The 15,487-nt window shown below is 34.5% G+C and overlaps 2 protein-coding genes across 2 annotated transcripts; one reads left to right on the top strand and one right to left on the bottom strand.

The window, feature by feature from the left end:
* Window positions 1-7,842: 7,842 nt before the first annotated feature.
* Window positions 7,843-9,425, top strand: LOC117781283 (plexin domain-containing protein 2-like). Its single transcript, XM_034618035.1, has 4 exons — window positions 7,843-7,933; window positions 8,153-8,581; window positions 8,652-9,007; window positions 9,060-9,425. The coding sequence occupies exons 1-3, from the start codon at window positions 7,843-7,845 to the stop codon at window positions 8,945-8,947; spliced, it is 816 nt and encodes a 271-aa protein (XP_034473926.1). The 3' UTR covers window positions 8,948-9,007; window positions 9,060-9,425.
* LOC117780861 (venom dipeptidyl peptidase 4) lies at window positions 9,328-14,682 on the bottom strand. Its single transcript, XM_034617536.1, has 6 exons — window positions 14,360-14,682; window positions 12,317-12,411; window positions 11,338-12,242; window positions 9,873-10,609; window positions 9,605-9,816; window positions 9,328-9,544 (listed from the first exon to the last, which is right to left on the bottom strand). Exons 1-6 carry the CDS (start codon window positions 14,550-14,552, stop codon window positions 9,437-9,439), a joined length of 2,250 nt encoding a protein of 749 aa, XP_034473427.1. The 5' UTR covers window positions 14,553-14,682; the 3' UTR covers window positions 9,328-9,436.
* Window positions 14,683-15,487: the final 805 nt, after the last annotated feature.

Below are 15,487 nucleotides of genomic sequence, written 5' to 3'. Positions count from 1 at the left end.
TACTATTATTATTATTATTATTATTATTATTATTATTATTATTATTATTATTATTATTATTATTCTTATTATTATTATTATTCTTATTATTATTAAAACTGATGCCCGTTGAACACGTGTTACGTCAGTAAATTAGATTTTAAATAAAAATCTTTGCCTTGGAACCTCTTAACTTCATACACAATTGTAGCCACGAGAATGTTTTGTCCCAACTGTGTATTTCACTAAGACTCATGTTCGTCTCATCAAGCTAACTTATAGATCACGGGAAAGCAAGCACAAGCAAGAAATCCCTCATTCAGTAATTTAGTTCTATGATAGTACGATATTTTTTGGAGTATTGTTTTAAGATTATGAGGATCAAATAATTAATTAAGAAAATAGAGCCCCCTTCATGTTGTTTCGTTCCAGGCCCATTAATGTTTAGCTGCGCCCTGAAGTCCAGGGTATTTTCTTTACGTGCACTTACATCTATAGAACTCTTGTGACCAATACAGATTCGATAACACGAAAATCCCCAAAGTGAACAACAAAAATTCATTCAGACAAATGCGGCCGATTAACTAAACCACTCAAACACCAACAATCAAAAACCACAACATGTTCTGCCTTCGCATTGCGTGTCAAACTTTTGCCCAACACTGTCAGTTATTTGATTCCACAGAGCTTTGGCGCCACTGCAGCTACTGACCTGCCTGTCCACGTTTTTTTAACCATTTCTGCCAAGTTTTTGTTTCAACTTTTTGCCCTAGCCAAAAAGAGCAAAAGCAGCAATCACTGGCATAGACACGGCGAGTGTGGCTACCAAAATTCTGTATATTTTTTCAGATATTTTTTTAGTTCCTCCAAAAATCAACTGAGAGACATGGCAATGTTTAGGTGTAAATTCCAACTAGAAACTTTATCAAAAAGAATTATTTAAGTCCCTTGGGACAAATATTCTCAACCTGCAACGATTTGAAAGATTTCGGTAAACACTTAATTAAGGCTCAAACATAATTTTCTGATGATTTGCCAGCAATGACTTACAGCTGAGCCCATAAAATATTTTTGACGTCCCTTAATATCACACAATCTCTCAGACACATATCGAATTTTTTAGCCCTTTTAGCCGAGGTCAAGTTGTAGGGATACGTTCTCTATATACTTATGATTGTTTTCATAAATTCTATTTGCCGCGCTAGCCAGCCGCAACATCAACAGATTTAGCATTTGTGTACCCTGTAACTTTACAAGATATGGATTTGGATGTGCAGGGTTCACTCAATACTTTCAAATATAACTATCATTATTTAAGAATTAAGAATTTAAGAGCTATCTTAATAATTTCTGTCTAACGTAAGTCTGTAATTAATTAATAAGTACTTATAGTCCACAAATATCTATAGTTTTTGTATATGGTAGATAATTATTGGAAATATTGTTGTAATATCGTAATAGCATCCTGAAGTTCCTTTCAATCAAATAATATATCATGAAACCATTAAAGAAATCTCTACTTAAAAATTACTGTCTTCTTCCGACACCTGCCAAATGGGTATATAATAGTCGAGTATTTCTGCATTTTTACTTTCTGTGCTCATTTATTTATGCGCAGTCGGTTCGCTTGGGGTATGCAGTTTCACTTAGTTCGAAATTATGCTGCAGTATATAAATATTGAATGAGCAAGGGGGAAAATGTGAGACTATAAGTTGCCAAAACGAAAAATTCTAGTTTAAATTCATGAAGACTTAATTTATGCAGTTTTAAGCTACGGTCAAATGCACGGGAAACAAGTTTTGATGAAGTGGTTGAAACTTAAAAAGGTGTTTTGGATCTAGGCTTTTTTGTAAATTTTCTAACAGCTTAAAAAGTAATAATAGAAAATAAACGATTTCAGAATATACACAACAAGCAGTTCCATATGTTTAGATAAAAATATAAAATACATTTTGTACAAGCACAAATGATTGTGGTATATCTATATCCCACGAAGAAAATCCTTACACGAGGTAAAAGTCTAGTGACGAAAACATGTATCAGCCCCAAAATTTCTGACATCCAATTTTGTGACGTGCAAAATAAAGTTTAGTATAAAAATTAAAAAAAATTTATAAATTAATTAAAATAAAAAACACGAAAATTGTCATTCATTCGTGAGATACCACGAACATAATAATTACTTTTTGCGCAGTGCCGAATGCCAATTTTCGTGTTTTTTTTTATTAATTTATATTTGTATTTAAAACTTTTATATTAAACTTTATTTTGCTTATTAAAATATAACCCAAAGGCCCCAACGGCCCCATTAGCTGCAATCATTTAAATTTGTCCCCTTCCACTTGCACCCCGTTATCTCACAAGCCAGGTGAGTTGTCAAAAGTTGAAGTAAGCCATTTTGTTAGTTAGGATTAAACCTTTCGACCGGTATATAACTTGATCTGATCGGACAGTCGTAGCAAATCTTCCATATTAGCTGTATATATTGCTAGTCGCCTATCGCGCCCTTCGTGCTGTTTTCGTCACTAGCGCGGACTGCCGTCCGCAGTGATACGCGTCGATTGATACCTCAATCACCCAAATCCGACAACTAGTTCAAAGGATTGAAAATCTGATTTACTTTCGAACATCTAGAAATGTTTGTTCTACGACTTTTTGAAAAAACCGCTAGTTTAGCGGGAAAACGCTAAAACCCGGTAAAATTGAAACCTCAACAGTTTCCAAACCATAGAAGCTACAGATATGTTCTATATATCATTAGAAAGGTGTGTTTGAGGGTTAAAGTACTCAGGTAACATTTTACAGGTGAAATAAAGTTTTTAAGCTTACATTTTGGCGATTTTTGACAAAACGGCTCTAACGATTTCTGTTAAATTTTAATATGCTGTATTATGTAAAAAAAAAAGCGAAAATTGGCATTCGGCACTGCGCAAAAAGTAATTTTTATGTAAAAAAAATGCTCACCCTTTTTACTCGCAGTGCACAATGCCAATTTTCGTTTTTTTTTTTTAATTTATATTTTTATTTAAAATTTTTAGATTAAACTGAATTTTGTTCGTCACAAAATTGGACATCAGAAATTTTGGGGCTAGAAATTGCTTTCGTCACTAGACTTTTACCTCGTGTAGACGTTTTTTTTTGTGGGATTTATAGAAATACGACAATACTACGTTAACTTGAAGATAAGTTACCTTCTTTGTTAAAGAGATTGATTCGAAGAACTGTTTGAGAGTCATGCTCAAATTCAGTCAAAAGATTGTGAGACACTTGCTTTAATTGAGCTAAAAAATATAAGGAATCATCAAAAGCAATAAAATTAAAATTAAGTTGACTCACAAGACAATTGAAATGTGAGCCAATATGTTGCACACGATTTTTAATAGGGGTAAAGGGCGTCAAAGTGTGCCACATTTCACTTGACCCCAACTTTTTATTTGATCCGCACGTGTTCGCTCAGTTCCTAGAAGATTATGGCCTGGACTTGCTCAGAGGTGCCCTTGTCTTTCTCTTTCTCACATGTGCAGCATTTTGTCACGATTTTGCAAATTTTTATTTTCCTCACGAAGTTCAATAAAACAAAATGGAAAAAAGAAAAAAATGAAATATTGGGTGCATTTTTAAATCTTTTGCCTAAAATTCGGTCAGACTGCACTTTATGAGTGCCAAGTTATCGGCAAGTTTTCCTTGCTTGTCTAGCAGTTTAAGGGGTTTCTTTAAGGCTTTTAATTAAGCACTTTTTGGTTTCCTATATTTGCCTTTTTGCGGAACACGCCTTAAAAGCTTTAGTTACTATCTGGTTTTATTCAGCCGGACATTTGCACGTGCAAGTTCATGAATGTAAATATTTGAAATTAAAATAATTAAGTTTTAAGTTGACTATTAGACAAGTTTATAGAGGGCAGAAAATCCTAAAAGTTTTTTTGGCAAAAACTTTCCCCAAGCTCCATTATTTGCTGGCACAAACAGGAAAGAAAAGGTGATTTGAAAACATAAATGGGACATAACTTTGCTTTCCGTTTAAGTTAAGAAATATTTAAATCATGTATGTATGTGCCACATGTTAAGCTTTGTGGATTCAGGCCGCCATATTGCCTTATTGCATGGAAGCAATACAGAACTAGCTGAAAATGAACTCTAAATTCCGTTCTCGGCACACGCGGCGTATGCATGTTTTATATAACATTTTTACATTTCGGAGCACCATAATTTACAAAACATCAAAGATTTCTGATATGCATAAAAAAACATTAAAATACAAAATACTTGAAGCGCCCTACAACAATACACTTCTCTTATTGTCAATATGTATGTTAGAGTAAAGAACCCAACAAATATCTATACATATGTACAAAACTACACGAATTTTGTATGAGTATGCGGCTGTGTGTTTTATGTTATGTGGATATTTTTTTTTTACTTTGACTATGTGGTATGTGATTAGATTACTTACAGGACTAATATATAGCTATTGAAATTTGAAATGATTTTCGAATATTTTCCAGTAACATCTAGAAAGAGATATTAATTCGATTTATTAGATTCTGTGATAGTTTAAATACAAAATGAAAACTAATTTAAAGTTTTCGTTAGTAATAGAAAAATTTTAATGTGAATTTGATTACAGCCGCTTCCCACTGAATATAAATGTAATCTTTATACCCGTTACTTAAAAAATAAGTAAATGGGTTTATTGTGTTCGTTGGAACGTATGTAACAGGGATAAGGAGGCACTTCCGACCCCATAAAGTATATATATTCTTGAGCAGCATAAACAGCCGAGTCCATATAGCCATGTGTGTCTGTCCGTCTGTATAAACAAAAGTATCTCAGAGACTTAAAGAAATAGAGTAACCAAATTTGGCATACAGATATTTGTAAGCCCCACGCAGATCAAGTTTGTTTCAAATTTACGCCACGCGGCCCTCGGCCCTCGCAAATTGCGAAAAACCACCATACACAGTTTTTAAGATAATACGTTTTTTATGGTAATTAGTTTTATCGATTAATATTATCTTTTATTTCACTTAACCATAGCAAGATCGGACAAGTAGAAAGCCAGTTATAGATAACCAAAGTAATTAATAATTAATTTAATACAATCACCTAAGAGTATGCAGTAGTTTTTATAAGGTAGTAATTTCAATAAAGTACTTTAATATATATGTACTTCTTTTTACATTCAAAACAAATAAAAGCCCAAATGTTGCGTTTTCCTCCATTTAATTCATTTCTTGACATCTAAATAACATATGTAAATTAAATTAAAAAACATTCAAAAGATTTATATGTGCCCTGTGCCCTTTAAAAAGGGTATAATTTAATATTAATGTTCGGGCCTGTTCACTTTCTACTAGACTTTGCGGAAATTAATTTGCTCTACCTGTTTGGGTTTTCACTTTCGGCCAAATTCATGTCCACAAAATCTAGCCGAAAGTGTAAAATGTTTTTATTTGTTTCGGTATAATACGAGCACTTGATATTACATAAGCAATGCAAATTTTTCTCTTTAATACGTATTTGTTGCCCATAGGAATCACGATTTACTGGTTCTTGGCTGATATCCATCTTTGTTTTATTGACTTGTTTTTCAATCTGTTATGCTTTGGGAAGCATCCCCGTCCCCGAATTGGTTGCTGCCATCAACCCGCGTCCCTTAGGTGTCGCGTCAGTTATGCATCGTTGCCCCGATGTGTTGCAGCTTGGAAAAAAAAAAACTAACAACAAAGAAACGAGCATACGAAATTCGTGTAGTTTTAAACGGGCTCTTGATATAGACATTAAAGCCGCACAGTATCAGTCTTTGGTTTTTCATGTAAATTGCTGTAGACTTTATTCAGATTACATTTTCTAAATTACATTGTCAATGTAAAACAAATAAAATAACAATAAAATATTCTGTCGGCTTCTTAATATACATTATGTCTTGTCATTAAAAGGCGAAATGCATGCAAAGGATTTAGCATAACGTTGTTATCCATGTGTAAATGTATATGTATGCTAGTATGTAATTGATTCGATTAAAAATTTATCGAAAAATAAAAGAGGAGAAAGATACCCCATGTCCAGCAGTACGGTAGTCTGACACATATTCGCACACACATATCTAAATAAACATGTAAATAGGTACCTTTGTTTAAAATGTGTAAAGCATTAAAGGAAACGTGGCAGACCTCATAATGTATATATATTATTATCAAGGCTTCAAATCACATAAATTGTGTTAAAGGTTTGGTTCGGCGGCTCGAACCATAGAGCAAGACTTAGGTTCGGTTAGCGAACCGGCTAATGTCCCCCTTGAAGGTTTGGATCAATTAAATATTAATTATTCCCGTTACTTAAAAAATATGTAAAAGGGTATATTGTGTTCGTTGAAATGTATATAACAGGGAGATGGAGGCATCTCCGACCCATAAAATATATACATTTTTCATCAGCATCAACAGCCGAGTGTATAGCCATGTGTGTCTGTCCGTCCGTGTGAGCGCCTAGTAATATTAGAAAAGCATAAAATATATGTTATTATTTTTTTTTTAACTGAACCTTTTATTAAGGAAAGTGGTTCGGTTCAGTTTCGGATTCGCAGGGTAAATAAATATAAGGGTTCGGATTATGATCCGGTTCAGGCTGCTTAAAAACGCGAGCCAAACCGGTTCTGCGAGGTTCGGCTCAGAACCGGTTTGATTAAAATCATAAAGCCGCTATAGAATCGATGGGTCTTTCAGTCCATGCCAAAAGTCCAAAATTATGATTTTAACTTATTCAGAAATCTCCTTACTTCTTAGACCTAACTCCAAAAGATTGGTATACTTATAAACTTCTGGCAAACTTAAATTTTCATCAAATAAAGTGGCTATTACTTTAGATAACAATTATATTGAGGAGCAGAACGCAAAATAATTCTTAGAGTTTAAAATGTGTAAGTATCTCTGGAAGAATTGTGTTGACTTACAAAATAAAATAAGAAAAATAAAAAATAAAAGTTAAATAAGACTGTTGTATCAGAGTGGAAACATTTCGGCCCGCCCTCGTATATGTATATAAATAGATATGGTGTTTTCTGTATAACCGAAGTTAAACGATTTTCTTGCTTTACACTATAAGTGGCATTTGTGATATCAGCAAAAGTTATTACTTCGTTTATACACTGATATAAATGAGTTTTTGGTTATTGTCGCATTTATTAAGCTTTAAGATTAAAATGTTAATTTTAGACCTTATATCTAAAATAAAGCAAAGCTAATACCTCAAAATAGAAAAAACATCTTGATTTTAAGAACTTTTTTTTTGTATATTTCACTTAAAATTGTCTTATTAAAAAATAAAATATTTAAGACGAAAATATATACGCTATTCACTATATTCACTATATATATACAACTTCGGGGCTAGTTTATAGTACAAGCTTTTCACCCTTTAAAAACTTTTTACTTTTTACTTAAAAAATTCACACATGAATCAATATAATTGAACTTACTTGACCTGAAGATTTCTTATGACTTTTTTTTAACGTCTTTATATATTATTGGATCTGTAACAGCCACCCAGTCGGTTTAAAAGTAAATCTATCAATTTGTCTATCCTATTTGAGGGACTAAGAGAAATGGTTATTTATTTGTTAGGGTATTTTACAGCTTAAGATAGGGCAACTCGCAGTTTATAATTATCGACTGCAGTGCATGTTTCGAAACGCAAATATGAATTTCCATTGCATTGCAGATAAAACACAAGAGATATTAAAAAGGCGTGATTCCATTGCTGACGCTTTTAACAGAAAATTATTAAATAAGTTTAATACTTATAGCTCGGTTTTCAAAGCGATCAGTTGGTTTTTTGATCTGTGAAAAGTAAAAGAAAATAAAGCTATGGCCAGGATCTGGACCTTTTTGATATTACTTCCAAATATATACTGTTTGATATGGGCAGCGGCGGCTAAAGGCAAGTGTAATCCAGAATGTAAGAAGTGTCAATAAATATCTTCGGAATATATTGCCTATATCAACTAATACTACTTAATTCCTTTGTGAGTGCATTTTATGTCAGCTTTACATTATATACATTTTTTTTTGCTTCACTTTATTTAATTTAAAGATACATTTTTTAACTTTTGGATTTTATAAAAATAAAAAAATTTAAAAACCTGATAATTTTCTAATTTTAATTTCTGTAATATAGGCGCAGACTATGATCAGACCTCCTCTCAGATCTCCTACAACAATGTCGTACTATCAGACAGTGAAGGTTATCTAGTGAAACGCCAGAGGCGAGATGTAATTAAGAAATCGGATGAAAAGAATACATTTTACAACATAGAAAAATATGTGGATAAAGCGGAAACAATCCGGCTGTGGACAGAATGGAATAAAATGTCACTCGAAGAAGTATTTAACGATGGATATCATAAGGCTAAGACTTTGGAGCTGCCATTTGATTTTCCATTCTTTGGACAAAATATTCGTAAGGTCACTGTGACCACGGGAGGATTTATGTACACAGTAAAACAAGTACACTCGGGGTTGGCAGCAATACAGTATATTGCACCGCTTATGGCCAATTTTAAAGTAGATAAGTCACAAGATTCTCGTATATTCGTGGTAGGAAATGGTGAGAAGATGCAGGGAGTTCTTTCAAAGAAATTCATATGTGTGATATTTTTGCTCTTCTTCTTCCAAAGGTACCGCATTTACAGTTGTTTGGCAGAACCTCGTCATAAAAAATGGTACTATGTCTAAGGCATTCACATTTACTGCGACGGTGCAACAGAATGGCGAGATTCTGTTTGTCTACTACAATGTGCCTCTGAGAATCGATGCTCTTGATAATAGCACACATCCCGTCAAAGTGGGTCTCTTTGATGCCTACATATTTAATTCTGTGTTCTCCGGCAGGACGACAATTTACGAGTATACTCGTAGTCAAATTGAGCAAAATGCAATTATTGATGGAGCAGTTGTACGATTAAAACCATAGTCTACATGTTCAGCCTACAAGGATTGTCCGTCGTGCCTTAATCATGACATTACGCTTGAGGTAAGTAAGTCGAGCCTTTTTCCAATTCCCTGACTGATCTCCGAACACGTAGTGCAAATAGTGTACGGCTGTAAATCGTTGTTCAAAAATAGATGGCTTGGATCGTGGGAAGCAGCAGTGGAAATTAAGCGGGTGTGAAATAGAAGCTATTGGCAAAGGAGGCAGCTGCCCAGCTCCAAAACCGTTCAATACAACCCAAGTCCGCGATTCAACAACTTATCAACCTATGGAGACAACTTAACAGAACTCCACTGTAGTTCCAGTTTCCACAGAGAGCAGTACCATGCCATAAGCCAACTTTAACGAAAACCATCAGTGAATGCGTACAACAATGTTTCAAAACAGTCATTTAATATTAACATTTTTTTCACTATACAAATTTATAAATATAGGAAGTTTAATTGGACTAGACTGACAATTGATGGCTTATTAATATTCAGTAATATTTAAGTTAAGGCACTTGGTCCAGAAATGATCCATGGTATTATACAAATGTGGCAGAGCATTGCCAATGCTGTGATTCTCATCAGTGTAGGTCTTGAAAAAGGTGAAACGATTTTATTAATTAATGGATTTTTGTTGTTTTCGTCAACTCACCTGCTCTTCAAAAAGTATGTCAGCTCTTTGGAGCAGCTTGGCAAAGAGCAGCGAGTTTTGATAGTGCACATTGTCATCGCCAGAGCCATGGATTAGCAAGAAATCATGGGTTTTGAAACTGTCCAAATTTTGAAATACATTGCTATCCTTATATTTTTGCAGATTGTCCTCATCCGTGGGCAGACCCATGTAACGTTCCGTGTAGATAGTATCTACCAAAATTTTCAAATTAGTACAATTATTTACAAATTTAGAATTAGCAACATACCATAGTATATCCAGGAAGTTACTGGTGCCACAGAGACTCCACACTGGAAGATGTGTTCATTGTCCTTTTCGATGGTCTTGGCAGTCATGTAACCACCATAACTCCAGCCCCAAATGCCAGTTCGATTGCGGTCTATATAGCCTAAATAATCTTGCATCCACTTGGTGACATGTAGCTGATCCTCAACCTCGTGATCGCCCAAGTCGTTGTTTACAGAGAACAACAGATCCTTGCCCTTGTTACCCGTGCCGCGTCCGTCAATGTAAGCATAGATGACATCCCTCGTGGTTGTGACAAAAGCCTCATAGCCCACGGTAAAGGATTTCGTAATGCGCACTGAATTGGGTCCACCATAGACGACGACAATCAATGGATACTTTTTAGATTCATCAAAATTTGGAGGCAGTGCCAATTTGGCAATGCCCGTGCTGCCATCGGCCAGGGCAACGTTGATGAATCGATAACTGGGACGCAACTTTGACTTTAACACAGTCCTATAAGCGGTATTTAGCTCCCAATCAATCACCTTCTTATATGTAGCGGACTCGTAGATTTGTGTGTAGATCGGATTGGGTCCATTGCACGAAAGTGTGTAGAAGGAGAAAGATTTGCTGAACGAAGCGCTCGCACTTAGACATTCGACATTATCAACATCGTAAAGCTCACAGCTAAGACAGACATCGTTGCTATACACATTATAGAGAGCCGGATCACCCAGTTGAGTGGCCTGGTAGTAACTGCAAGGAGGAGAAGGAGAAGAGATCTTGCTTGATTTATTACAAGTGTAAAAGCACACAACGAAATAGTCTTAAAATGTAAATAAGTAAATAATTAAAACAAAAAGAAATATAATTTAAAAAACTCTTACTTTCTGCAAATGTATGACAAAAGGAGACATCTCTGATCCTATAAGCTACAAACATTCTTGTTTAAGTATCAGCCAACGACTTAATTTGAAATATCAGCTCAGTCATAGAACAATAATAAAATTATAAATAGTTGTAAAATGCAATAATGCAAAACTAAACGAGAAGACTGTAACAGACACTATACTTGTTCTGTAATAAAAGCAAATTAACAGAAATGTAATCAAAAATAATACATATCAACATTAATTTTAAAATTTCATGATAAAAATAGGAAAACTTCTGAAGCGGGATTTGAGCCCTTGTGTTCCCCAAGAAACTGATCCTACAAATTGCAATTTTGTTTACAGAATTGTAGACTTGGTAAAATTCCAAACAAGCTCTCTAGCTCTTATAGTGTTCTGACATGGCTATATCGAGTGGGCTGTTGTGGCTGATCGAGAATGTGTATATATTTTATAGAATCAAAGATGGATATTTTGCCTGTTAGGCACATTTGCACTTTTTCAGTATTAATACTTGGAATATATGTAAACTTTGTAGTGCAAAAATCGCATAACAGCCTTCGTAATTGTTGTGATTAATATAAAAGTACTTACAGCTTATCATTGACCTCATCATAACCGTAGACATTGAGAACTGTGAACTTTCCACGCGATTTCCAGCTGTTCACGCCCGTTTGCAGATTGAGATTCCACACTTGATACCAGTTATCGATAAAGTACGCAAAGATGCAATTGAGGCCATTGTTAAAGCACTTGGGTGTGCTCATGGAAACCCAACCTTTGGGTTCCTCAATGCGGGTCACCTCGACACAGTTACCGTCATGGCTGCAGCTTTGCAGTGAGGCGAGATTCTGACGTCGATTCATCCAGGTAATGAGGATATGTGTGTTATTCGACCAAACCACATTTTGTAAAATGTGATCGTTGCTCACAATATCGAGAGGAGCATTAATGCGCATCATGATCGGATCATCATTGCTCAGATCGTAGACACGCAGATAGACAATTGGGTTGGGTGTTCCTGTTTTGGGATACTTAAGTTCCTCTTCTTGAGGATACTGAGAGTAGGAGCCATAAAGGAAATACTTGAAGGTTTCCACTTTGGTGTCATCGAAGAAACCCACAGCAAGTTTGCTTCCATCTGGTGACCACCAGAGGGCGCTGCCACTGCTCAGCACCTCCTCCTCATAGACCCAATCGGGCACACCATTATACACAATACCATCTTTGCCATCCTCCGTAATGGCAATCTCCAAATTCTCATTGAAATGTATGTGCACATTATTCTGATACACATACGCCAATCGATCCTTAAGCGGCGACCAACCACAATACTGCAACTTCTCTCCTTTATGAATCTTGATGGCCGAATTCGTAGCAATATCGTAAATATCATACTGAGCCACATACGAGTGACGGAACTTCTCAGTCAAATTGTGACGCACCAGAATTTTCTTATTATCCGCGGAGAGTGTGAATGTGGCACCAATGTAGGAGTTCTGTAAATTGATAGAATTTTATACTAAATATGACGTTCTTATGAGGTCGTACGGTCAATCAATCCAGAATATACCAGAAATGTGGAGTCCACAAAAATGCTGTCAGTCTTGCTCGCCGCATTGTATTTGTGAATGGATTTATCGCTGGCAGTGTAATAGAATTCCTCATCTGTTAAAGACAATTAAGTTTATGACATTAGTCACTTATATTGAAAGAAGGGTTTTTTTACTTGACAACTAAATGTACTAAGCATGCACATAAATACATATATGGTATTACTCAAACACATATAAAACAGTCTACTGTTCTACCTTTCGATTTGTCAACAATCGTTTGCCTTACGGAACTTGCCAAATTTCAATTACTGTTTTCAAATTTTGTTCTGTTGTATTTTTTCACTAACAAAGACCCCAAAATGGCACTTTCTGTACTCGAACCACTAAAATTGAATAAATAATCACCTAGCGAATGAGAAATACGAACAAGTGCACTACAACTTTAAATTAATCAACCACACATCTGTTGAGTCAGGTTGTTACAGTGGTTTAAGCTTAACCTTTAAGCAAGATAAAATTCGTAGCTATAAATCTTGAAAATATGGCTATTTTAATATATACTTCAATTATATTAATAAATATATAATCTTTCAAAATTGTATTATACAATTTTTTGGAATTGACTTTCAATTTCATGACAAAGTTCTAGGGCCCTCTGCAAGATTATAAAAACAAACCATCTTTCGGTTAGAAAATAAGTACAGCTTACCGTTAAGAAAAACATGCGATTCAGTTTAGAAATTCAAGAAACTAATTTATTGATAGGTATTTAATGAACCTTTATTTTCGACCCAACCAATAATAATTTTTCGATATTGATCAGATCTAACTGTTTCCAAAGAAAGAAAAAACAACATGCATATTACCGAGCTCTATTTGCATAAAAGACGCAGCGACAAAAAGCTTATTTTACAGGATGCAAATTTACATTTATGCAAATAGAGCTCGATACAGTAACCACCATATAAAATCAGCTTGTTTTTGTTAAAACAAATATTTATACCCGTGACTTAAAAAATAAGTAAAGAGAAGGAGGCATCTCCGACCCTATAAAGTATATATATTCGTGATCAGCATCATGTTTTCAAAGTTTTACAAGTAATTTCTTTAAAGTACTTTTATACATATTCAAAAAAGTAACGGGTATTCTATGGTGTGAATCTCGACTATAGCCTTTCCGACTAGTTTAACTTTAAAATTGCATAACTGCCAAAAACATAAATTATACAAGAGCTTAATATTAGTAGTTTATATCTGAATTCTGATTCGGAGTCCAGTGTATCTGCGTAGTCACTTTGCAATACATCTTGTGAAACCAGTTTAAGTTTTTTTGACAATTTTATCACATACTTTGCTATTTATAGTATACTATGGCAGCTATAACGTGTGTGATACTTTAAACCAATACATGTTGAGAGTACCAAATTACCAAGCACAATTTAAAGATTTTAAATTATGATGCACATATTCAAGTTAATGTACAATGTAGATTACACAATTTCTGATTGCTACTATCTATAGTTTATAACTATAATTATTATATTAAGCCCCAAATCGATTGTTGCAGCTGCGATTAGAAACAACAAATTCAAATAGCAGTCATAATTCTTATATTAAAGATAAGATTACGTGTGGGAAATCGACATCTATTAGATTATTATTATTTAGGGCCTTAAGATACAGTTAAACTCGTGATTAAAGCAAAAAAGGAAATTATAGAAAATGTGCAAAAAAAAATTATGAAATACGTATGTTTCTTATCTTTAATTAATTATAAAGAGATACTTCAATTAAAAAAGTACTTGAAATAAACGAATGGGAAAAATAGCTATGTATGTGGCCTTACCCAGAAAAAATTCCCAATTATTTTGAAGAGCAAGGGAAATGACCTCAAAAATTGCCTGTTCAATCCACGATCGCAGCACGCATTGTCAACATATTGATAAGAGAGTCTCCAGATGGGATTTTTTTTTACACGGAAGGGAAATCCCGTTGAATGAATTCACGGCTTTATAACACACAATGTCACGAATATCACCTCTTAGTTAACATATACTGACCTGTTATCCAGGTGCCGTTGAAGCCTCGAAGCCCCGCGGTGCCATAAATGGCCTCCGTTAGGTCCCAGGGTGTTTTGCCATTTGTCACACGATCGACATTTGATGGCAATTTGATGATCGAGGCGTTTGCTAGGTAAAGGCCACCGACCAGCAGCAGCAACAGCAGCGCACTTAAATGCAATTCTTTATGCATCGTTACACTTCACAACAATAACAACAATAAACACTTGTAAAGTGCCAAACGAAACTAAATGGAACTGAGAAGAGTCCCCGACAGCCGGAATAAAAAGAACTGTTGCGCTCAGTGCCACAACAGAACATCAACTGAATTCAAAATCAGTTATAATCAGCAATTAACACCGCTATCCGCGCGAACTCACAACAACTGCGCTGGAGAGTCAACTGAAAAATACCCTGCACATGCTCGAAGTGTAAAAATCACAATATACAATTAGGTTATGATAAATTAAAATGAATGTAAGAAGTGACTAAATTAAATATAGTTTAAGCTGCCATGCCATATATTATTTCTTTAATAAGTGAAAAATCTTTACTAATTAATTAGTAAAATAATAAAAATAATTGCAAAAAATATAACAGTTTCCTATAAATATTAAGTTTAAGGTCCCTCTTAACCTTCTAGTGGGTTGCCCGTATAACATATACAAATTAGGAATTTCATAGAAATTTGCTCATCCCATTACACTCGTTTTTTTGTAATTCGCATATAGGGTATTAAGCGATAACAAGTAGCGTAGCGTTAACGAATTGTACCGAAAGTGAGAGCGACAGTGTTGCAGTGCTGCATTTGTTATCGATTGCATTTCCTATAAATAGGGCAGTAAGTCGACTGTTATATTTTTAATTGATATTCATTTTAAATTATTTCAGCTGTTATTTATTTAATTCGGCTTTGTCATAGATTTTTCTCTTTTGGTTCCCGATCATAAAATCTTTAAAGTTATGCAAACGAGCGCCAATGCATTAAAATAGCATGAAACTTCATTTTGGCATGCCTAATTAATTTTTTAAAATGGCAATAGAGATCAAGGCCACACCAACTAAATTATTTAACATTAAACTTTCGTTGTCATTGCAATAATATTAATGGTGATAATGTAAGCCGAC

This window comes from Drosophila innubila (assembly GCF_004354385.1).
Source record: "Drosophila innubila isolate TH190305 chromosome 2L unlocalized genomic scaffold, UK_Dinn_1.0 4_B_2L, whole genome shotgun sequence".
Taxonomy (NCBI): domain Eukaryota; kingdom Metazoa; phylum Arthropoda; class Insecta; order Diptera; family Drosophilidae; genus Drosophila; species Drosophila innubila.
Note: the sequence above shows the minus strand (reverse complement) of the source record. Positions and strands in the feature narration are given on the sequence as shown.

Excerpts from the sequence above, each read along its gene's own strand:
- LOC117781283 (XM_034618035.1), top strand. The coding sequence starts at position 7,843 with ATGGCCAGGATCTGGACCTTTTTGATATTACTTCCAAATATATACTGT. Across the intron at positions 7,934-8,152 it reads AGGCAAGTGTAATCCAGAAT|GCGCAGACTATGATCAGACC; the intron begins GTAAGAAGTGTC and ends TCTGTAATATAG. Across the intron at positions 8,582-8,651 it reads TATATTCGTGGTAGGAAATG|GTACCGCATTTACAGTTGTT; the intron begins GTGAGAAGATGC and ends CTTCTTCCAAAG.
- LOC117780861 (XM_034617536.1), bottom strand. The coding sequence starts at position 14,552 with ATGCATAAAGAATTGCATTTAAGTGCGCTGCTGTTGCTGCTGCTGGTC. Across the intron at positions 12,243-12,316 it reads TTGTGGACTCCACATTTCTG|AACTCCTACATTGGTGCCAC; the intron begins GTATATTCTGGA and ends ATCAATTTACAG. Across the intron at positions 9,817-9,872 it reads AACTTCCTGGATATACTATG|ATACTATCTACACGGAACGT; the intron begins GTATGTTGCTAA and ends AAATTTTGGTAG.